Raw genomic sequence first — 25,665 nt, 5'->3', positions numbered from 1 at the left:
CATGTCCTGTTCTGCAAACTGATAGAATTATTTCAGTGGCTAATTAAATGGGTCATTTCTTTATATTTAGTTACTGAGATATCCTATCTGATATATCTTTCTAGGAAAAGAAAAAGGTATTGACTCATATTCCGAAAGTGATCATGACATATAAGGTTCAAGTCTCAAGGTCTCAAACATTATCATTTTCCACTTACAAATGAGATAAGAGAAACAGTCAGAATAAATGACCTGCATTTCAAGACATAGAGAATAAAGCTAGGTTTGTTGATCTCAATAGAGAAGGGTATACATTCTGGCATCTGGTGATAACAAAATCATGTTTATGTCATTATCTTCAGTAAATGCTAATAGTTCTACATTTAAAGAGTACTTCTATGAACTGCGAACAAAAACAATTACTACTATGCAACCCCATTTATATGGCAGTTTTCTCCAAGCAACTGTGCTCCAAATATTTTGATTACTCTTCCCAACAATCCTGATTATTGGATATGCTTGGATTGGCATAGGGATTTAACATGTGTTAGATGGGGTCACACTCTCCTGAAAACCCATGTTTGCAATTTAGGTTTACTCCTCAGTTGGGCTCTGAACCTAGAGGCTCAGATTTCAGCAGTGACCATTTATTTATTTATTTATTTATTTATTTAGTACACTTGTATACCGCTAATATCTCAGCCTAAAACGGCGACTCATTGCGGTTTACAACATTTAAAAACAATATTCCAATTAAAAATATAAAACACATACATGTACAATACACAGTATTGGGCCACCAATACAGACCAATGCATCTCTTAAATTAAAATCATAATCCAATTTCGTTGTCTGTGATTGCCAGTCCTTGATCAGAGATTTCATCGCATCGGATTAGCCGAATGCTTGCTCAAACATCCATGTCTTGAGTTTTTTCCGAAATACTATCAGCGAGGAGGCTGATCTTATCTCTATAGGGAGGGCATTCCAAAGCCTCGGGGCCACCACAGAAAAGGCCCTGTCTCTCGTTCCCGCCAGCCGCACCTGTGAAGCAGGCGGGATGGAGAGAAGGGCCTCTCCCGAAGATCTTAGGGTCCTGGTGGGCTGATAGGCCGAGATACGTTCGGATAGATATGTTGGGCCAGAACCGTTTAGGGCTTTAAAGGCCAATGCCAGCATGCTTTTGCATCAAGTGTGCCTGTACTAGGAGTGCACCAAGTGTGCTTGTACTTGGAGAAATCAGATGCCTTGGTTACTTCTTGTTTCGATTATTGTAATGTACTCTTTGTGAGGGTTGCCTTTGAAAAGTGCTCAGAAACTTCAGCAGGTCCAAAGAGTGGCAGCCAAGTTATTAACTGCTGGAGCTGGCTATAAGGAGCATACAATTCTTCTGTTGCAGAAGTTCCACTGACAGTCAACCTGTTTCCAGGCACAATTCAAAGTGCTGGTTTTGACATATAAAGCCCTATACACCTTGGTCCAGGATATTTGAAGGATCACAGCTCTCTGTTTTAGGGAATGATAAAAGGCATGCTGTGGGGGATTGTGTGAGTGGGATGGGGAGGATGTCTAGTTTGGAAATGTAATTAAATATATTTTAGTATTTTATACTCCATGGCAGAAAGTAAGTAATTGTGTTTTTAAAAAACACACACACATTTTAATGGATTTGCTCTGTTTCTAATTGTTTTTGTTATGTTTGCTTTTAGCCATCTTGAGTTGGGGGGAAAGGTGAGATATAAAGCAAATAATTTTTTAAAATATGCTGACCACAGCTAAAAGAAATTAAAATCCAAAACATCTGGAATGCACCAAGTTGGTATTATAGGACATGCTTGTGTACACCTCTTAAAATCTATGCACTATAAATTCTTTAATACATTTTAAATATTACTCCCAAGCTGCTTCCACAATAACTGTCCACCTATGGCTTCATATGTGGAAACTTCTGCAATGCTAAGCACCAATGAACAAGAAGAATCTTCAAACAGAAACTGGTCTAACAATTTAATTCAGGAACAGGTAAACGTTTGTATGGGAGGAGTGCTGGCCTTTGAAAACGCCTTTGGTAACCACATACACTGGCATGAGGTAAGACCAAAGCTGTGGGTGGGACTTTAGCTCCACTTTAATTTATTACATTTGTTCTCTGTGTTTCTTCCAACAAACTGAAGGCCAGATAATGGCTCTCTTCCTCTTATGAAGAAGAACAGGTGACTAGCCTAAGTAACAGTACATCCACACTCAGGCTGCATGCACACTGATAAATTACAACAGTTTGACACCATATTAATTGTTTCGCTCCATCCTATGGAATATTATGATTTCCATTTCGTTCTGGTAAGGGTTACAGAGAAGGACAAATATAGCAGATAAATAGAAAATCCAGAATTCCATAGTACTGAAACACGGCAATTAATATGGTGTCATACTGCTATCATTTATTAATGGGGATACAGCCTAAGGAAGAGCTGAACCTGGCATATAAAAATACAAGCCAGGAACCTATCAAAATACTTTGAAACAAATTTGCCACTACCAAGTTCATTTCCTGAGTATCAATCAATCCCAAAAGCACAAATGGTGTGCCATCTGTTATACCCCTTAGAGGGATGAACCATCCAGCAACCTGGCTCCTACTAGCTCAGACCTCAGTCCAAAACGTGTATGATAGAGATGTGAAGTTTTTGGACAAAAGATATTCAACTTGTCTAATTTTCCGCCCCCAGGGGAAAAATAAGAAAAGCAGTGAAGTTGGGGAAAATGTGTGAATTTTATATAAACACTTAGCATTGCTCAGATGTAATTGGAACCACTGCCTGTCTGATTTCTCCTTTCTCCAGCTCTAAGGAGATTTCCATGGCAGTGCTCTGGCAACTCTCCGGGCAGGCTCCCTTTGTGATTCTTTGTTTCCCTCATACACCTTTCCCCTTTTTTCTTTCTTTTCTTTTCCTTTCTTTTCCTTTGGCTTTCTCTCATACAACTTCTCCCTCTTACTTCTTTCCTTTCTCATTTCTCCCCCTTACGCTCCTCTTACTTCACACTTTACTCATATTCCTCCAAAGTGAAATTACTGTTTCAAAATACAATCACAAAGGATATATTAAAAAATGAAGAAATTGATAATCTTCTCTCAACTTGTGCAAGAAACAACTTCATGAACGTACTGTAGTTCATGAAATTCAAAAACACAGTTCAAAATCAAAAGCTGTGTTTGTCAAATACTTTTCCTAATTGACAAATACAGTGAGGTCCCACTGTATATATTTACTAAGAGGGACAGAATGACCACATGAGGGTCAGATAGCTAATTTTCTGTGTTACTATGACCTCAGCATCCAGCCCTATCCATATTTACTTAGATGAACGTCCCACCCAGTTCATTAGGGCTTTATCGTGTACATAGGTTGCAACCTCTACATGATAATATACTGTTGCAAAGTTCAACTAGTCATATTCACTGTTACTCCTTAAATACTGGAATGATTTTTCCTCAAGCACAGATATTCTTGAGCATGTTTTATTTTTTTATTATAATACTGAAGTCTCTATGCAAATATGACTGAGATAATACAACCTTTCTTTTGGTAATTATAATACTATTGGCTTTAACTGTCAACCTTCCTTTTCTTTTTCCAGGCTGGAGATGGCATGGACTGCACCTCAGAGTACATTTGTTAATACTGCATTTAGTAAAAGAAGACTATTTAAATATCTAAAACGCATATATTTATGAAACACTTGCATTAAAGTCAATGAGCTAAATCCAGCATAAACACGAGTCTAACAAGTGCATTCATTCCAGGAAATATACATAGACGTAATAAAGCTGATGTTCTTAATGTAGTAACATACCATGAGGTCTAATTTTATTAAGGTGCAATATTGCTCAACAGAAGATATTATTACAGCTGTCTTTATCAAACTACTGCCAAAGACCGTTATGAAGCTCTACAAGAGGAAATGAATCTTGTGGATTTATGTCATTGAGAAGAGGTGGTATAAATGCAAAAACATTTAGCACTGAAAAGTCAAGAATGCCTCTTTGTTCTCACCTGTAACCTGGTTCTTTGATCTACCTTGATGCTTCCACAGATCTCTGAAAAACAAAAGCCTGGGCTCCATTAAGCATCTGATAGAGCCTGGCTTCTGTTTTTAAAGTATCTGCAAACATTTCACTCCCCCCCCCCCCCCACACACACACACCAGAAGTGACGTCAAACACAAAAATCCAAAATTTCAAAATTTCCAGAAGTTTCATGTCCAAATCTAAGATTGATCTGAATGGCAATAATTCTGTTTCTCAAATCTAACTTCTCTCTGAACACATAGCAAGATTTAAAAATTTAAACTGTGTCACCACTTCACAAGACAACAGTCACTAACACATTATAAAAATAGTATCAGCTTCGCTGCTGTCCCAGATTGGGTGTGTGTGTGTTATGGTAGGGATAGTAGGGGATGATATTTAACACAGAGGGACACATCCTCCCCACACTCTGAAACTTCGGTTCTTCTAGTATCTGCTATAGAAGCACTATGAAATTAACTACTGTATGTAAGAAATGCCTTTTGGCCCTAACTCACCCTAGTTCAGTTGTCAGCACAGAGTACAGCCGTAACGTGGAGACTGCTACAAAGTTCAGCATACAACAGGTAAAGCATTTGGGCATCTATGGCAGTGAGCTTTGAAAAAGCAGCTCAAATTACAAGTAAATTGCAGTGAGTTCATCTTGACTAGAGCTTTCCAAACTGTGTGTCGCGACACCTTAGTGTGTAGGTGTGTTGCGCAAACATAGCGAGAAAGTTCTGAGCTGAATATTGTTATTTTACAAGTCATACATTTTCATTTTAAAATATAAATGAGGGGTTTTCATGAGATATATTGTGTCCCCCATATATTTTATCATTACAATTTATGCATGTCTCTTATGTGAGGTTGGTTTAATTTCTGGTTTGCTAATAAAACTGATTCACTATATTACGAAGCAGTACATGCCTAAAATGTGGATCAGCAACATGAAATATTTGGAAAGTTCTGCTCTAGACCATAACTGGGGGATTTATCAGCCCTATCTGGCAGGGCCAATTGCAATGGGAGTGATCACTCATAAAAATCTGAAAGGCCATAGAGTCCATATCTAACATAGAAAGCACTGTAACAGCGTGCTTCCCTCGTAAAAATTTCACCTGTGCACATCCCACACCAGCTGATCTCTCCAAAGGTCTAGCATTTAATAGCCAGCTATATGCCCCATAGGATCTATAAGCAGAGCACAATGGTATGATCTTGTTTCCTACGTTTGTTCCCAAAAAACTAATATTCAGAGTTGGTACAATAGCTTTGAAAACTGAAACGCCTACTGGCAAGAGCCACACATACACACATGTCCACCTTGGCAATTTATAGAAGGGGGGTTATGTGTTGTGAAAATACTTGCTTTCCACAAACCAAGAACAACACCTACACCAAATGCACTACGAGAGTCTGCTTACTCAATGTAGCAGTTTAAAGAGCCAGTCAGGAACTCCCGCAAACACAGAGAAGCGACCTACTCTTTTTACCAGAGCTTTTCAAACTGTGTGTTGGCTGCAGTAACAAAAATAACAACAGTAAAACAATCACAGCAGACTATAAAGAGCAATCAAAGGTGGTGTTTTCAAAACATCTTTCTTAATTTGCTTAAGAAATTCAAGTTATTATTAATTCAAGTTGTTATTATAATTATAATTATATTATTATTACATGTACATAACGCAGCACACATGTACTGTATATTAGGTCCAAGTATTTTAATGTGGTTTTAACTTAAATGTTTATTTTAATAGCATGTTATTTTTATGGCACTGAATAGTTGCCTATGTTTAAAGCTGCTTTGAGTCCCCTTCAGAGTTGAAAAGTGCGGAGAATGAATATGGTAAATAAATACATAAATAACAAGTGTCTGAATACTGGGATCTTCCCAAGAGCCTAGGATATTGGAGTATTTTCATAGAATGTGTGCAGTTCCGAGAAGTGTTGCCTTCTGCAGCATGTGGACTGATGTTCTGTCCAAATTAAGATTTTTTAAAGTGCTTTTCAAAGTTTCTTGGCATGCCTCCAAGAGCACCAACCACGATTGGTACCACTATTGTTCTCTTTTGATACAGTTGTCCAATTTCAATGTGTATGCACTTGTATTTTGTGATATTTTCTATCATTTTGCCCTTTACTTTATTATATATTGTATTATTATTATTATTATTATTATTATTGGTACATAGCAACAGCAATAATATAACAATATATAATAAAGTAAAAGACAAAGAGCTGGAACAAGATCACAAAATATTACTATATTTATTCTGTATAATACATTTGGCAGCCTCTGAAGAGTGCTTGGAAACTTCAGCTGGTCCAAAGAGCTGCAGTCATGTTGCTCACTGATGCTGGCTAAAGGGAGAGGACAACCCCCCTGTTGCAGCAGCTCCACTGGCTGCTAGTCTGTTTCTGGGCACAATTCAAACTGCTGGTTATAACCTTTCAAGCCCATGACGGCCCAGGCTATGGCCGACCGCATCCCCTTGTACAAACCTGTCCAGGTCCAGAGATCTTCAGGAGAGGCCCTTTTGTCAGTCCCCCCTCCATCTCAAGCTCGGTTGGTGGGGCTTCTCGGTGGCTGCTCAACTCTGGAACCTCCTTCTTCCCAGGGAAGACAAAATAGCCCCCTCCCTGCTGTCCTTCCAGTGGCAGGCTAAAACCTTTTCATTTAGACAGGTTTTTAAAGATGAAGATGTTTAAGATCAAGTTCAAAAACTTTGAATTTGTTTTAGTGATTTTCAACCAGGAATTTTTAAAAAATACTATTTATATTTAATCCTGTTTTAATTTTTGTATAGTTGTATATTTTAAATGGCTATGCTGATGCTTTTATGCAGGGGAAATAAAGTGGTGAGATAAAGTTGGTTAAAAATAAATACAATAATGAGAATACTTTCTCCAGTCTCTAAAAGTTAACTCTATTTCCAAAATCTTGGATAGGGAAAATATTATTATTTTATTTATTTATATCCTGCTTTTCTTCCATGGGTGGGATTCAAAGCAGTGTACAGTGTTAGAAGCAAAAGAAAAAGAGTTTATTACTCTGGGTTGTTGTAGAGTTTTCGGGCTGTATGGCCATGTTCTAAAACAGTGTTCTAAAACCTGTGGGTCCCCAGGCGTTTTGGCCTACAACTCTCAGAAATCCCAGTCAGTTTACCAGCTATTAGGATTTCTGGGAGTTGAAGGCCAAAACATCTGGGGACCCAGGCATGTAGCGGGGGGGGGGGGGGGGGTTGAGGGGCTTCAGCCCCCCCCCCCCAAATTCTCATAGTGGTTCGCGAAAAGGCCTTACTGGTGCATTATTTAAACTGTTATGTTTATTCATATCATGATCTGATCACCATACTCAATATATCCCATATGCATGGGGGTATTGGGGTAATGATACAAAAGGTTTGCTAGGGTAGACCCTCTTTCACTCAGACTCAGCCCCCCCCCCCCCCCCCGAAACGAAATCCTGGCTACGGGCCTGTGTTTATTATTCTTATTTCTGGCCCGCCTTCTCCTTGAGGCTGGCACAACACTGTTAAAAACACACCATCAGCATATCGGTGTGTCATGCAAATGTAACAAGAAACTTCTAAGTCTTACGCGAGCGAAACAATACATGATCTATAATTAAAATATGAAAGGTTTCCCTGAGATACATCTCACGCACATTTTATTATTACAATTTACCTCTCATAAGGTAAAGGTAGGTAGTCCCCTGACATTAAGTCCAGTCATGTCTGACTCTGGGGTGTGGTGCTCATCTCCATTTCTAAGCCGAAGAGCCAGCGTTGTCCGTAGACACCTCCAAGGTCATGTGGCCAGCATGACTGCATGGAGCGCCGTTACCTTCCTGCCGGAGCGGTACCTATTGATCTACTCACATTTGCATGTTTTCGAACTGCTAGGTTGGCAGAAACCTCTCATAAAGGGTTGGTTTAAGCGGCTGATGGGGGGAAAAGAACGGGTCTGAGGCTGCTAGGGATTGTGGGAGATGAAGTCCAAAACACCTGGAGGGCCCAAGTTTGCCCATGCCTGGGTTAACCTCTAGCTTGCTAGTAAAACTCAATCCCTGCAGCAGCAAAAGGATGAACGCCCAGAAAGTGTGCCACCAAAGCGAAATGCCCAACAGAGAGAGAGAAACCATCTCTTCCGAGGGAGGCTCCCATCACTTCTGAGGACTGAGGCGAAAGAGGCGCCTCTTGAGTCTTGACACTCCCGCGAGAAGCAGCCGGGAGAGAGAGGGAATTGGCTCGGCTCTTGCTAGCCCAGAAGCGCCCCCTCCCCGCCTCGCCCCCTCCTCCTCCTCCTCCTCACCTTTGGCGGGGCAGGGCAGCCTCCCCGCCGTGCTACGTGTTGCTGAGGGGCGCTTGAGGCGGAGGTCTGCGCTCCCCGAGCCGGCGCGCCCCCTTCGCCATCCCCCGCCAGAGAAGGAGCCGGGGGAGCGGCCAGCGGCGGCAAGTCGCGCAGCCTGTCTGTCAGTCAGTCAGTCAGACGCCTGGCGCTCTCGTCCCCTCACGTAGCGGAAGGGGCGGGGCCTGAACGGCCCAGTGCTTCCGTCAGAGGAGAGAAGCCGCCTCTCTCCACGGCGCGCGAGGGGCGCCACAGGCCCCGCCCCCTCCCCAGTTGAGCGCGTGCTGCGGGGGAACAGACGCAGCCGGCCAATGAGGTTCAATGGGGAAGGAGACGTCACTATTGCTACCCCCCTGACAACCCTTTTCTGCCTGTCCAGAAAGAGAGGGAGAGAGAGGCGCCTTTCTGCCAGGCCAGGGCTTGGCCACGCCTATCTTTGTAAGGCAAAGGGCCCTGCGCCCCCTCATGGCCCTCGCTGAAGGATACCGAGAGGCCTAAAAGCACGAGCAGCTCCTCAGCAGCCAGGCTGCTTCCCATGGCAACGTGGCTCTTTCCTTCCTGCCTGCCTTCACCTCAGTGACGTCACCGAGCTCCTTCACCTAGCAACAGCCAATCCAGTGGCATCTCAGAGGGCCGCTTCGCCTAGCCATCCCCTACCAAAAGGTATAGTCCAGCCCCCAGTGTTTACACAAGCCTTTTGAGCTAAATGAATGGGTGTTGTCACAAACAACAATAATAGTCAAGAACCAACATTGATGGAAGTCTATAGTCGAAAAGTGCATAAAGTGCATAACAACAATAACTGACCTCACGATTGTGTTAAAAAATAGAGTATGGATCAAAGACAGGGGAAACCAAAAGAATAATAGATGCTTTAGATGGAGAGAAAAAACTCCTAAAAAGAAACCCAAAAAAGAGGGTAGTTAAACTACGAATAGAAGCCCAAAAAAAAACAAAAAAAAAACAATTGGAGTTGCTACAAACAGACAAACTTGAAAAGCAAATGAAATACGCAAAGGCAAATTTCTTTCAAAATGCTAACAAAACGGGTAAGTGGTTGGCAAATAATTTTTTTTAAAAAAAAAACAAAAAAACAAAGGCAGATTATTTCCAAAATAAAAGTAGGGGATATAAAAAAGTTTAAAAATATTGGAATGAAATTCATACTATTACACAAAAAATACTAAAAATTCCCCAGGTCCCTAGAGATTTACTTATTGGGTTTACTAAATTCAAAATTCAATAAAAAATTCAATAAAAACCAAGAGAGACTACTATTCTTGTTAAGCTCAGCGGCTAGAATTTTGCTGGCAAAATCCTGGAAGTTAAAAGAGATTCCTGAAGCAAACGCCTGGATTATTAAAGTGCTAGAGATAGTTCAAATGGATTCTCTGTCCCAAAGACTAAACAACAACAACAACAAAAACAAACTGGTCAGGACTCAAGGACTACTGCAAAGAAAGGAAAATTCCACTGATGATAGACCTGTCCAGTGTTTAAGGAATGAATGGTTGAGAAGAGGCATCAAAAAAGCTGAAGAAAAAGAAGAAACGCAAACATCAACGACCCCATGGGGCTTGGGAAGTCCGTATTTTAAATCCCCCTACCCCTATCCCCTACCCCTCTCACCTCTCTTTATTCCCTACTATACTACCCCCCCCCACAACCCCCCACCCCTAATTACCCCTCCCCCTTGTTTGCAGTCTTGCCTTCCTCTCACTCCTACCACTTTCCCTCCCCCCCTTCCCCTTGTGATTGTTTTGTATGTTATGTTGTATGCAATGTAAAATTATGATAAAAATTCAATTAAAAAAATAGAGTATGGATCATCGATGTTCAAAAGCAAATTTATATGATTCCACAGAATACCTAGAGTTTGTTCAACCTCCCCATTCCTTGTTCCGAACTCTGTTCTTATGCACTGTGAGTTGCCAACTTCCTAAAAGTGCCTCTATTCAACTCTAGGTGTACAATAATAATAATAATAATACATCTAATAATAATAACTCTAGGTGTATAATAATAATAATAATAATAATAATAATAATAAGCAGTTGAAGAAGAAAAACATTCCCTGGCAGAATATGTCAAAGAAAGCCAAGAACCTGCTTTAATTGAAGTCAATAATCGGAAACTTCTCAAAGCACAGCAGACAACGAGTCAGTACAAGAAAACAGCACTGCAAACCAGAGCTGACAGCTGGCACAACAAAGCCTTACATGGGCAGTTCCTTAAGAAGATTGAAGGAAAAGTTGTCAAGGAAAAGACCTGGTTATGGCTCATGAATGGAACCCTGAAGAAGGAGACAGAAGGCCTGATTCTTGCAGTCCAGGAGCAAGCCATCAGAACCAATGCAATTAAGGCCAGGATCGAAAAATCAGTGGATGACCCAAAATGCAGACTGTGCAAGGAAGCTGATGAAACCATGGATCATCTGCTCAGCTGCTGCAAGAAAATCGCACAGATGGACTACAAACAAAGACACAACTCTGGCCCAAATGATTCACTGGAACTTATGTCACAAGTACCACCTGCCAGCAGCAAATAATTGGTGGGATCATTAACCCACAAAGGTTGTGGAAAATGAACATGCAAAAATACTGTGGGACTTTCGAATCCAGACTGACAAAGTTTTGGAACACAACACGCCAGACATCACGATTGTGGAAAAGAAAAAAGTCTGGATTATTGGTGTCGCCATACCGGGTGACAGTCGCATTGAGGAAAAACAACAGGAAAAACTCAGTCGCAATCAAGACCTCAAAATCGAACTGCAAAGGCTCTGGCATAAACCAGTACAGGTGGTCCCAGTGGTCATTGGCACACTGGGTGCCGTGCCAAAAGATCTCAGCCAGCATTTGGAAACAATAAACATGGACAATATCATGATCTGTCAACTGCAAAAGGCCACTTTACTTGGATCTGTGCGCATCATTTGAAAACACATCACATAGTCATAGACACTTGGGAAGTGTCCGAAGTGTGATCCAATAAAACAGCCAGCATTGTGATCTTGCTTGCTGTGTAATAATCTTCTTGTGTATCATATAATAATAATAATTTGTCGATGTTGCAATCCCAGGTGACAGCAGGATTGAAGAGAAACAACTGGAAAAGCTGACACGATACAAGGATTTAAAGATCGAACTGCAAACACTCCGACACAAGCCAGTCAAGGTGGCCCCAGGGGTGTTCGGCACACTTGGTACAGTGCCTAAAGATCTTGGCCTGCACTTAAACACAATTGGTGCTGATAAAATTACCATCAGTCAGCTGCAAAAGGCCACCCTACTGGGATCTGCACACATTATTCACCGATACATCACACAGTCCTAGACACTTGGGAAGTGTCCAATGTGTACTCCAACACAACAGCCAGCAGAATGACCTTGTTTGCTGTGTACTGATATTGTGTTTCAAATAACAACAACTTTATTTCTGTATCCCACCACCATCTACCCGAAGGGACTCTGGGCGACTTACATGCTGGACCAAGGCCAATAACAACGAAGACAAATAAAAACACATTATATGCACAATAAACATATGGCAATCTAATTACACAGTTAAAACAGTAAAATATAAACACATTATTAGAATAAATCAAAGCCAATCTCAATAACATGTGATCCAATATAAAAGCCAGCATACTGATCTTGTTTGCTGTGTACTAATCTTGTTTTTTATCAAATAATTTTATTTCTTACCCACCTCTTCATGTGGCTCGAAGCAGGTTACAAAACAATTAAAATAAATAAACAACAAAACACTACATATATACACACTGAAACATACCTCCATAAAAGTTATATACCAAAACATATCTCTATGAATACATATTAAAACAGACAAAATAGAGATTAAAACCAAATACGTGCATTAAAATTCATGTTTATATTTAAAGACTGGGTAGGCCTCCTGGAGAGACAGGTCTTCACTTGTGTATTAAATTCCAACAGCTGATTTAGCCATCAGAGCTCTACCGGCAGGTTGTTCCACAGCCCTGGAACAGCCCTGGGGCGATGGATGAAAAAGTCCTCTGGATGGTGGTTGCCAGTTGAGCAGACTCCCCCCAGAAGATCAAAGTGTCTGGGGCAGATTGTGTGGGAGCAAGTGATCCTTGAGGTAACCTGGACAAAAACCATGTTGGTTCTCTAGAGTGCAGTATGATTTACTCTGAGTAGGGTGGCAAGTTGTTTCTTTTCTTTTTTAAAAAAAAAATACATATTGGCCTGCATACTCTGGGTTGCCCAGGTTTCATTTGGACAGCTGCTGGCCTACTTTCTCCCTTCTCCAGCTCTGAGGAGGCTCACCTCACAAGGCGTCCATGGCGACATGGCTCTCTGTGTGACTCTTCCCTGCCTGTTTTCCTCCCTTTGTCTCTTTGACACGATAAAGGGCCCTTCCACACAGCCATATAACCCAGAATATCAAGGCAGATAATTCACAATATCTACTTTGAACTGGATTATCTGCATCTACACTGCCATATAATCCACTTCAATGTAGATTTTATACAGTTGTGTGGAAGGGGCCAGAGAGTTACTTTGCCCACCAATAGCCAATCCAGTAACATCACAGAGCACCACTTCACCTAGCAATAGCCTTTGTGGGACACACACACAAACACATTTTGCACACATACACATAATATATATCTATTGGATACTGTTCCATTATCCAGGCGGAGGCCACAAGGGGGCACTAGAAAGAGAAGGATAGTCCATTTTATGGGGGTGGAGGTTGGGTTGAAGGAGTAAATCATTTCTCCCTGTGGTCTTGTTATTCCCTTTGCCCATGTCCCCATTATGGAAACAACCCTCCTTTATGATATAGGATGAGGGGAGGAGAAATAACCAGCAAAAACGAGGGAAATGATTTTCTTCCTTCAATTCCCCTTGTAAAATGGTCTATCCTTTTCTGTCTAGTGCCGCCTTGAATCCTCCGCCCATAACTGTACTATATATTGTTTTCAGCCATATACTGTAACTTTGTCCCTCCAAAGCACTTTATATTTTTAGGTCTGCTCGTATGTCTTCCACAAATGCCACTATCACCTTTTCGTCCATGCCTCAGCACTATTTCCAATTTTAATTTTTACATTTGGCCTTCCCACAGTTTTAATCGTATGTTGTCTTATTAATAATGTTATATGGTTATCGTCTATGTTTTATTTTAATTGCTTGTATTGTTGTGATTATTGCTTGTATTGTTGTGTTTGGGCTCGTCCTCATGTAAGCCGCACCGAGTCCCTTGGGGAGATGGTAGCGGGGTACAAATAAAGTATTATTATTATTATTATTATTATTATTATTATTATATAATTTCTAAAGATGGTAATTTTACCATATATGACTTGTATAACTATATGCACCTATTAAAGCTAACTTCTCTATCCTCTACATTAAAAACAATAATCAAAATGATAAAATTAAAAGGTTAAAATGGACTTGCCACCCCAAAGACACACAAGGAAAACATTGGAATCCTGCTAATCTCTTATTTTAGACACATTCTTCATTCTACCTTGCTATCTCAATATTTAGGGGCTCATACACTTCTTCATCTGTAGTCTAAATTCTCATACTTATAATTTGAACTTTTTCTTTCTGCCATTACTTTCTCACAAGATGTGAGGCTTAGCTTAAACCTCTGCTGCCACCAAACATAATGGCTTCCACAAATCTCATAATTACCACTATGAACGAGAGATTACCTTTGTCTCACATTAATGTAAAGGCCTCTTCCTGCCCTTCTGCTGCGGCCACTAACCGCGAGAGCCTCCTAGCTATTCTTAATGTACTTATGTGATATATTGTGCAACCTATATCCCCCTTGGAGATCATTCCCTCTTTATTCAGTGCTGTGACTACATAATCCTTGTCTGAATCCAAGCTTTTGAATACATTCAACCCTTCGTATCCATATATTTTTCCTCAATGGATTGTCACCTTGTTGTGATGAGGGGGCTTGTGTGTTCCAGTGAACCTTCAGGCGTAACCACTGGAGTCATGCACTCCTGGTTTGGGGGGGGGGGGGGGGGAGGTTCCAGACTGAGCACCATCCAAAGACCTCAATGGTAGATCAGGCAGAAGATAGCATGGCACATGTTACAATGGCTGTGAAGTGAAAGAAGGCTGCAACAGATTGAGAAGCCACTGTCATTGTGTTAACCATGCCACTGGTTGAGACCCTCACTCTGTGAAAACTGTGTTGATTGGCTGTGCACCGACCTCCACACATTAAAAAAACTCACACGTCTACCAAGAACTTGGAAAGCCATCACACTCAGAAAATGAGGGGTTGCCTAAGTAATATTCCACCATCCATGGTTTATTTTATTTTATTCCCAAACACTGTTTTGTGTTACTGTATATAATGGAACTTGAGTATCCTCCAAGTATCTTGGAACAAAACCTCAGCAGATACTAAGAGACCGCCAAATATAGTGTTGCTGGAGGGCAAATGTGTTTTAATATTAAACAATTCTACATTAAACATGAAAAAAACATTAATTTAATAGACGTAGAACACAGCTCACATTTTTCACACTATCCACCTCTGGTTTATTAAATTCCTAGACCTGATTGACACTTCATTTCTTTTTTTCTTCCTAACCATTCTAACTGACTAGATCAACTGTCATTCGCCAATATGATTCAGGTCCCTGCTGTGTAGAGATGGTGGCAAAATTAACAGAAGTCAGAGACAAAGCAGAACTACCAACACCTTTTTCATCTCAGTCTTCTCCCAAAAGGCTAACAGTGCTCAACTTGGGGAGAATGGAGTAGAGGAAATGCAGCATGGAAGTAAAGAGGTAATAGAGGAATATCTGACTAATCTAAATTAATTCAAGCCTCCAGGGCCATATGAATTACATCCAAGGTTATTAAAAATTCATAGAAACTACTTCAGAACTGCTGGCAATCATCTTTGAGAATTCCTGGAAAACAGAAGTTCCAGAAGATCAGATACTGTCCCCAACTTCAAAAAGTGGGAAAATAGGACTCAATTACTACCCAATCAGCCTGACATTAATATCAGAAGATATTCTAGAGCAGATCATTAAACAGACAATCAGTAAGCACTGAGAAATGAATACCGTACTCACAAAAAGTCAACATGGGTTTCTCAAAAACAAATCATTCCAGATTAACCTTACCTCTTCTTTTGATAGTGTTACAAGCTTGATAGACAAAGGGAATGTTATGGACGTGGCATATGCCAATTTCAGCAAGGCCTTTGACAATTCCCCCCCATAATATTCTCGCAAATAATAGAATCATAGAATCAAAGAGTTGGAAGAGACCTCATGGGCCATCCAGTCCAACCCCCTGCCAAGAAGCAGGAATATTGCATTAAAATCACCCCTGACAAATGGCCATCCAGCCTCTGCTTAAAAGCTTCCAACGAAGGAGCCTCCACCACACTCTGGGGCAGAGAGTTCCACTGCTGAACGGCTCTCACAGGAAGTTCTTCCTAATGTTCAGATGGAATCTCCTCTCTTGTAGTTTGAAGCCATTGTTCCGCGTCCTAGTCTCCAAGGAAGCAGAAAACAAGCTTGCTCCCTCCTCCCTGTGGCTTCCTTCACATATTTACACATGGCTATCATATCTCCTCTCAGCCTTCAGCTAGTAAAATATGAGCTAAAAAATGCTCCTGTTAGGTGGATTGGGAATTGGTTGATTGGCCAAACCCAGAGACTTCTAACCAATGGCTCCTGTTCATCCTGGAAAGAAGTGACCAGTGGGTAGCATAGGGTCCTTTTCTGGGCCCAGTGCTATTCACAGCTTTATCAGTGACTTAGATAACAGATTAGAGGGCATGCTTATCAAATTTGCAGATGACATGAAATTGGAACAGCTAATACATCGGAAAACAGAATCAGAATCTAAAATAATAGATTAAGGAGCTGGACCAAAAGTAGCAAAATGAATTTCAGCAGGGGGAAATGTAAGGCACTACACTTAGACAATCACAATGAAACGCACAGATATGGGATGGGTCATATCTGGCTTGATAACAGTTCATGTGAAAGGGATCTAGGAGTTTTAGTAGACCACAAGCTGAACATGAGTTAACAGTGTGATGTGGCAGCTGAAAAAGCCAATGTGATTCTGCATCAGTAAGAGGGAAGTCTAGATCAAGGAAATCATTGTCCCACACGGTTCTGCTATGGTCAAACCTCACCAGGAATATTGTGTCCAATTCTGGTCACGATAGTTCAAGAAGGATATTGGAGTCTGTGTGGTAGCGTCTTTTTTGGAGAGTTTTAAATAGGCTGGATGGTCATCTATCAGGAGTGCTTTGATTGTGTGGCATGCATAGCAAGGGATTGGATTGGATGGGCCTTACGATCTCTTCCAACTGCATGATTCTAGAATTTTTGATAAGAGGAAAGAAAACCTACATTTCACATTATCACCATCTTTCAAGATCATAATTGATGCACGTAACGTGAGATTATCCAAAAAATTTGGAATATCCTTAATTAAACATATGTGATATAATCAGCAAAAGTAGCAGAAGATAGGGGTCTGTTTTACTTCAGATGTTGTATCTGAAGTTAAATTCATTTACATACCAAGCAACTGCACAGGCCAGTATGTATATATCCAAGCAACAGGAGGATTGCCTTTGTACTATGTTATGCTATATATCTGTGGTAATGATTTGACAGCTAGCATGATGTGATTTGAGCATTGTACTACTTTCAAATCCATGCTCAGCAATGGAAACAACTTAAACAACCCAAGAACAAAAAGGATGCGAACAGAAAATATAACATCATCTATATTCTCAAACACAATAGCAACACACACCCTTAGAGCACACTTCAGTCTTCTCCAATAACCTTGAATATTTTCAAGAATGAACCAAGACCTTGCCACTTTTTTTCTTTTCTGAAAAGTATTTTCCCTCACCCTGCCCTCAAATCTGAAAAAAAGCTCTTGCATTTTACCTTGGTGACTGGAGTCTTTCAGTAATGAGCAACACAAAATGGACCAGGATTGGGAAAAGCAATCCATCCTATAGATATATTTCCTGTTAAGCTGGCTTCAAATGAAAATGCCACTTAGGACATAACCAGTGACATCACAATCTACCTATTGTTATGTCTCACTGTCACTATAAAAAGTCTTTACATTTCGAAACAAAAACATATTGTCTGTGGCTGGCAGGTTTGTCTTGAATTGCAGGCCTACATTTTAAACAGCTTTGTCTAGATATATCATTTTCTGAAATATATCTGTTTCTGGGCCTATCAACTATCACAATGACTCAATGTTTCCCAACTCAATGTTTCTCAAGTTTAGCCCTTTCTCATTGCCATCATTCCTCTTGGAACTCAAAATTCCCTTGTTGCAATAGGCTGACACATGAGGGAGATGCCAACAATGAAGTCAATATGAAACTATCAAATCAGATTATTTATTAAAAGGTATTGCCGTGGTTTCAATTTAGATTGTCTTTTAATGCAATAAGAGAGTGAAGAATGCCAATCTTACTTTCTGAAAGGAAAGAGGCACTAAGTATCATCTCACGTTGAACTGGTGCTGCAAATAATTTCAAAGAAAACCATTCTGCATTTTATAGATTATAAAACAATTTGTGCTTTATAGATCAGCAAAGGCTGGCTTTGTAGATGAAGAGAAAATAATATTTGCTCAAAAAGAAATGAAAGTGCCACGGCATCTGATCCTCCTGATGTGTAACCTACACTCTGGGCAAGAGTGTAGATTACACTGGTCAGAACAGTGGAGGAACAGAATCGATTCCTGTATATATTTAATTTATATCAGAGAAGAGACAAAGTTTCATCATGATGAAAAAGATGATTTTTCATCTTCTGAGTCCCTCTACGGAGGTTGAGAAGATCGGGATATAAAAGTTTTAAATAAATAAATAAATTTTTATTCTGAAAAATAGATTTATGTGTTTCAGCCTGGAAGCATTTTATGGCCTTGTTCAAGGGCACTTGAAAGATAAAAAACAGAAACAAAACAATAATCAACAAGTTGTATCAAGTTACATTGCAAAATGTCTCAATTTCTAAAAAGCTATTAACCCAAATAAAACAATGTTAAGTACAAAATATATAGAATTGCTTTGATAATGTAATCTCCTCCAAATCAGGGCCAGTGTATTGCATGTAGATGAGATGTGCCCAGACTCCCTTCTTTTGATCTTTAACAGCAAAGTTCAGTAATTTCACAGTGATAAAAATGACAATATTTATTAGATGTCTTTCTTTACCCGTAGTCTCATGCCACCAGGCCTGTAGCAAAAAAAACAACAAAAAACCCAACCCCTCCCCTCAAAAAACGAGAGGGATTGAAGGCACGCCGCGTTTGGCAGAGCGGTTCTCTTCTCGGCAGTGGCATGGTGCCCACCATCCAAGGTTTGTGGCTTGCTAGTCTATTACATGTGCTTATTTCACCAGACACCACAAAGGAGAAGGTTGCTTACCTGTAACCATCCCCGCCCATCCTCCCCGCAGATCATGCCTCTAGCCTCGGGCTGCTGCACGGCGGCAGGGAACTAGAGCTACTTCCCCTCCTTCAACTTATATGCCTCATGGGGAAGAGGGGCAGGGCAGCAGCCACAAGCCTTCTCAGCTTTTCAAAGGTTTCCAGTGATTGCTGCACAGGTGCATCAACTATCACATGTGCTTATTTCACCAAACACCACGAAGGAGAAGAGGAATGTGCTGTGAGATCTGTGTTAACATGTCAATAGCCTAGCTCAGTTCTCATCTGCCTTTATACATACAAAGTAACTACTCAAGGACAAATTAGAATCATCCTGCATTGCAACTAATGATTGCACAACTGCACCATTGTCTTTTGTTTTTCTCCTTTGATGACACTGTATGTTTTAATGTTATAACTAAACTAATTTTGATCCACAGAAGTGCTGTAATTGACATTAGCTTATCAAACAAAACCTTAAAAATGTGACCACCAATCAATAAACCGTTCCTCTTGACTCATGAAAGAAGGTGGTTGGTCTGCATTCTTGGTGAGATAAGGAGCATCTCTTTCATCAAAAACAAGGTTGAGCATAATCTTTCTTCACTGGTTTGAGGGTCTCCCCAAAGTCCATGCCACTATGGAAAGTTTTGTGGCAAACCTGTCATTCCAGTACCTGCGCCCTACAGGCTTTCCAACTCTAGATTCACCCTCAACTTTAGAGCCATATCCCGTCAGGAAACAGAGGCAGAAGGATAGTCCATAACAGAAATCTCAATGGCCAGAATAATGGGTGTTATATCACCAAAACATTTCTTTTGGTAATAGCTTCCTATTTGTTAGACTTGGTTCTTTACTGATTGTTTCTCCTGTGAAGTGGTACTGATTACACCCCTTTGCAATCTTGGATTGAACCAGATCACTAGCTTTGCAAATGCCCAGCACCTGTCATCACTGTTGGATTCAAAATGACAACTGGAAAGGCTGATGCAGAAACAAGCCAAAGTGGCTCACATTCTCAGGTTTCAGGGGTGAGTGAGGGTTACTGTTTTGATGATGATGGCGGAAGAGAATATATCACTCGCCAAAGACCTTGAATGCTCTGGTACATCTATACCCGAGATCCCCACACTTGAAGACTTAGAAGAGCTTCTGAATACTGGGAGTCCCTCCTGTAACCATGTTGATGAAGTCTGGCCTAATCTTTTCTTAGGAGATCAGTAAGTAAATGTTGGTGAGACAGCTTAACAACCATATCTTGACAATTGCTTCCCCAATTAAATACTATTTACAAAGAGTCCTTAATTCTGTGACTTGACTGATTGCTAGATTGGTTATACCTGTTGAATATGCTGCCATTTAAAACAGTATATTCATAATCAGATATTTATGCACCTGATTATTTTATAGATGCAGTGTTTCAATCATCTAGAAGCTTAGCCTTCTGTCATGACTCTGCACGTTCCTGTCAAGTTAGTTGCCTGCTGTTGGGAAGCAGGCCTTTGGGAGCTATAATGAAAACAAAGCGCAATTAAATTATTTTCATATTGTAACCACTTTGATCTGCACAGGTAAGCTAACATGAATGAAACCTCTCCACTGAAAACAATTACCTCTGTATATAAACAGCTCCAGGGAGAAGGGTGTTGGTTTAACCAACCTTCTCAATGACACCCAGTGTTATACATGGGCTGTGTATGTGTGTGTTTGTATGGAGAAACATTCAGTCATATAAAATCATACGTTTGGAAATAGTACAGCTGAGACCCAGATTAACCACTGTGATGGAAACAGGCATCTCATACAAGATACCTGAATAGATGCAGTTCATCGACAGCTAAAATAGTACAAGTGTTCCACAAAGCTAAATTAGGCCAGAGGTGCTGTGAACCCTAGTCTCACAACCCTCTAAACCTGTCAAATCCAACTTTAAACACTTATTTTGCTATATATAAGAAGAAGATATGCAGACATTTAAAACTGCTATTTTTTATTCCTTTCAACTTCATCTAAGTTGTGTGTTACCGGGACCATATATGCGACTGGTAGACAGCTCCACCCCCTAGGCTCTATCAATCTACCAAAAACTCTAATTTCCACACTCACTTAGGAAATTCCATTTAAGAAAAACCAAAATCTCATGCTGTGTAATCATAATTTCACACCATTACTTTGCTCCTATAAGTCATGATCTTGAGTATACTCAGAAGGCCTACTACATTATTCAAGGGGAGAATCTGACTATCTTTGGAGCAATTCTTGGAAACTCTCCAACATCCTGTAGATTGTGATTCTAATCTGTAAATAATTTCTAATATTTTAATATTCTGTCTAAACTCCACTGTCGGTCAACCATCATCAGGCTTTCAGTTGGCTCACAACCTAGCAAGACCATTTCATCCTCACTATCACTGACCTCCTTTTCAATATTTCCAGACATAATAATAAAAAAAAGGTTTTAAAAATGTTTCTAAAGGGATTTCATGTTTTCATTCATAAAATAACATTTGCCTTTCCCTAATATGAAATGTGTTGTCAAATGTAAAGAGCTCAATTAAAAAAGAAAAGAAAAGAAAAACCAATGGCCAAAGAGAATAATTTTCCTACCTGAGCAACTGTCTTATCTTGCTATTTATCTTTTCTACAGCATTACAGGCCACAGCAGATTTGGTTTATGGAAAATGGGCATTAGCCATGTCCTGAATGCTGCCCATGGAACACTATATTGCCAAGAGCCCCATGACTTTTACGGCACTACTATTGAATACCACGGTGTTCCCGCTCATGACCTGCCTGATTTTGATATAAGTCCATACTTTTATCCAGCTGCAGAATTTATACACAAGGCTTTGGCTACACCAGGAGGTAGGAAATTACTTCGACTCACCAGTGATGTCATAGTGTAGGGGATCCAGCTTGGATATTATTGAGGATAAATGTTATTTAGAATTAGTACAAATATATAATTTCTCACAATGATTTTTTTAACTTCTGTAGTTTGAAATGTCCTGTGTAAATTTATACAAAATGTTCCTGATCTTTTCCTTTCATTTGCAGCTAAAATCTTTGTGCACTGTGCCATTGGGATAAGCAGGTCATCTTCTTTGGTGCTGGCGTATCTGATGATATACCATCATTTGTCTTTGGCTGAAGCAATTCAAACTGTGAAAAAACATAGGTGGATTTTCCCCAACCATGGATTTTTGAAACAATTGAGAAATCTAGACATTCAGTTAAGAGAAAAACAGAGCAAAGGGGAAACTATCCTTGATTGTCAGGAAGAGTAACAATTAACTATTGAATGTTTTCACTATTCGCTGTTCTTCATATTGATTTTCTAGCTAATAAAACAACAGCCAATTCATGCTGGTAGCCATGTTTTCGGGAATTATGTTTATCAATAACATTTATGTAAAAGCTAATAAGAGTTACCATTTTTTCAAGCATTTGTGTATGTTTTGTTTTTATTTTTTAAAAAACAGTATTTATATGTGCTCTGTAAGTCTGGTAAATTCATGGGATTGAAATGGACCATGGGTATTGGTTTCATCTATGAGAGTTTGGAGGTGAACAGCAAACACATGATCAAGGAAAGTCATTGTATGTCCCAGACATTGGTGCAGAGCAGTGGTTCCCAACCTTTTTTTTTTTGAGCAGGGACCACTTTGACTAGGGACCACTCTCCAACATTAGTACCAAAAGGGTTACAAACCAGTTTTTGGTCTTTAAATTCGTTTTGGTTATTTGGGTGCTGATTCAGAAAATTGCATTGGATAAACCACATCAGCTCTAGTTTCTGATACAGAACATATGCCATCCAGTACTCGCCATCAGCTCACTCACAGAAAACCATATTTAATAATCTAGAGCTGATGTGGTCTATTCAAGGGGGCGGGGCTAGTCTGCGACCGGGAAGGAGTGACAAGCGATGCAAAACGAATGGAAATAAAATAAAATAAAATAAGTAAATAAAGAGGAAGGAGGCTTGCAGACCAGATTTTTATCCTCACAGCCCACTGGTGGTCCGTGGCCCACAGGTTAAGAACCACTGATGTAGAGCCTATATCTCTTGAATCTCAGTGCACTCTTTAAAATTGTTGTCCTTAAGAACTAGACACAGTCCTTTTTTAAAAAAAATCCCAGAATAGGTGGAATTCCAATCCATCGTGATTCAAGGATTCATCATCGAGTTCTGCATAAACTAAATTGCTGAAAATAAGGGATCTTTATTATATGGTTTACTGAATTATCACATATACACGGCATTGCCTGGGCGTCATTGGGACCACTGCTCACCTACTTTCTCCCTTCTCCAGCTCTGAGAGAATGTCTCAATGGCAACACTCTGGCAACAGTGGGCAGGCTCATACACATTCTCCCTTTCTCTTTTCTTTCTTTTTCTTCCTTTGCTTTCCCTTCCCACTGACATAAGAGAGGACCACTTTACCTAGCAGCAGCCTTTGTGTTACAAACAGACAGAGAAAGCCATATATTGACATTTATAAATATAAAATATCAATTGAAGACTGAGCCCCAGCTACTGAAAGTACACAAGGTGAGTCTGTAAAGAAACACAATTATGCAAAATATTAGAAGTAATGTCAACCTATGGGATCAGACTTTGCAGTAACATTTGGCAAGAAAGTACATTTGGCAAGAAAAACTTTTTTTATGGAGGTGGATGTTGTGGTTTTAAAAATTATTTTCAAGAGATTCAGTTGCAGGTGATGCTTTTTTTGTCAGGGATATAGAAGCTCTTCGAACAGCTAAGGACAGATGAAAAGCAAAAGTAAAAGAAGACAGAAATGGGGTCAGAACCCAGGATGCAGCTGTTCAGTAACTTGTGTACAGGGGCAAAGAGAATTATTCTAATAACCAATGCAGTGAAATAGAAGAAGGCAACAAAAAAGAAAGAACAAGAGATCTCTTCTACAAAATTTGAGAAGTCAAAGGGAGATTTAAATTATGAGTGGGAATGACATAGCACAAACAGGAGAACATATTACACGATCAAGGTGAAATAAAAAGGTGATGGAAACAATACAGTGAGAACTATAAACATGAGATGAAAAGATGACATATTAATTCAAGGAAGAAACCGAAGATGATCAAAGCAGAGAGAAAAAACAAAGTGAAGTTGCACACGGCACCTGGGAGAAAAATCCCAGGAAACAAAATGATTACAAAACCTTGAGACAAAAAAAGACAAAAAATATTTTACTCTCCTAGGGTTTCAATGGGTGCGGACATTAAAAAAATTACAGATCAACAGCTCTTTCTAAAATAGTCAGGATGCGTCAACTTTGAATACAATGTGTACTGTTGGGTTTTTTAGGTTGGATCTCCACTGCCATTTAATCCGGTATTTCTATATTGTTGCACAATTGAGTGCTTTCTGTGAGCCGGGCTGAGTCCCTTTGGGGAGATGGTAGCGAGATACAAATAAAGCTATTATTATTATTATTATTATTATTATTATTATTATTATTATCAGAAACACCACAAGATGAGTCCACAGCAGACATTCTGCTGGCTGTTGTATTGGATCACACGTCGGACACTTCCCAAGTGTCTAGGCTGTGTGATGTATCAGCGAATAATGCATGCAGATCCCAGTAAGGTGGCCTTTTGCAGCTGGCAGATGGTAATCTTGTCAGCGCCGATTGCGTTTAAGTGCAGGCCAAGATCTTTAGGCATTGTACCCAGTGTGCTGATCGCCACTGGGACCACCTTGACTGGCTTGCGCCAGAGTCTTTGCAGTTTGATCTTTAAATCCTCATATTGTGCCAGCTTTTCCAGTTGTTTCTCTTCAATTCTGCTGTCACCTGGGATTGTAACATCCACAATCCATACTTTGTTTTTTAACACGATTGTGAGGTCAGGAGTACTGTGCTCCAAAACTCTGTCTGTCTGAATCCAGAAGTCCCAGAGTAGCTTGACGTGTTCATTTTCTGTAACTTCTGTAAGCTTGTGATTCCACCAGTTCTTTGTTGCAGGCAGAGGGCATTTGTGGCACAGGTTTCAATTAATCACCTGAGCAATGGTGTTATGCCTCTGCTTGTAGTCTGTCTGCACAATCTTCTTGCAGCAGCTGAGGATGTGATTTATTGTTTCATCTGCTTCCTTGCAGAGTCTACATTTGGGTTCTGTCATCAACTTTTCAATTCTTTCTTTGATGGCATTTGTCCTAATGGCTTGTTCTTGGGCTGCCAGAATCAGGCCCTCCGTCTCCTTTTTCAAAGTTCCTTTTGTGAGCCACAGCCATGTTTTTTCTTTGTCAATTTGGCTCTCAATTTTTCCCAGGAACTGTCCATGGAGAGCCTTCTTTCGCCAGTTTTCTTCTCCTCCTCCTCCTCCTCCTCCTCTTCTTCTTCTTCCCCACTAACTTTCAATGTTCCATTCTCTCACCCAATTTCATCAGTTCCTTGCCTTATGACTATTATATCTAATATATAAAACAATATTTTACTTTTAAAAGTGAGTGACATAAACGTGCCCTTCCAGTCTCACTAGTCTCACCTTCCACTTTAATATGCCATTGTCAACTATTGAGATTAATTCAGTTTTGTTTCCACTCTGCCTCTTCTTTCCATGTAAATCATGAGGTGGTGAACTTTGTCATACCATGACTCTAGAAGATGTGGATTGTAAATCCTGGGGCCTCCAAATGTATCGGCCCACAACTCCTCTCTGCTCCAACCAGCATGGACAATGTTAATGGAAAACCATTCAAAAACCAGCAAGCCAAGTGTTTCTGCCCCTGAACTAAATTATCATCACCCATCACTGGTT

General features: G+C 40.1%; 2 protein-coding genes across 3 annotated transcripts in view; one reads left to right on the top strand and one right to left on the bottom strand.

Annotated features, from left to right (window-relative positions):
- SAMD8 (sterile alpha motif domain containing 8) overlaps nt 1-8,447 on the bottom strand; it is a 33,314-nt gene extending 24,867 nt beyond the window's left edge. Inside the window, exon 1 of one of the 2 annotated variants that reach the window (XM_060769120.2) lies at nt 8,366-8,447. Coding sequence is in view for 1 of the 2 variants with exons in the window: in XM_060769119.2 (XP_060625102.2) it covers nt 6,554-6,607 (54 nt within the window). In the remaining variant the exon portion in view is untranslated. Of the gene's footprint in view, nt 1-6,553; nt 6,724-8,365 lie in introns of those variants that run through there. The other variant, XM_060769119.2, reaches the window with a different exon arrangement.
- Nucleotides 8,448-8,620: 173 nt separating this feature from the next.
- On the top strand, nt 8,621-22,245 carry LOC132771296 (dual specificity protein phosphatase 13A). Its single transcript, XM_067466958.1, is given in 6 exon segments — nt 8,621-9,064; nt 18,665-18,803; nt 18,903-19,907; nt 19,909-20,093; nt 21,521-21,738; nt 21,931-22,245. Coding segments are annotated over 4 exon segments (699 nt in total). The 5' UTR covers nt 8,621-9,064; nt 18,665-18,803; nt 18,903-19,841; the 3' UTR covers nt 22,161-22,245.
- The last annotated feature ends 3,420 nt before the right edge of the window (nt 22,246-25,665 follow it).

This window comes from Anolis sagrei, chromosome 3, assembly GCF_037176765.1.
Source record: "Anolis sagrei isolate rAnoSag1 chromosome 3, rAnoSag1.mat, whole genome shotgun sequence".
NCBI lineage: Eukaryota > Metazoa > Chordata > Lepidosauria > Squamata > Dactyloidae > Anolis > Anolis sagrei.
Note: the sequence above shows the minus strand (reverse complement) of the source record. Positions and strands in the feature narration are given on the sequence as shown.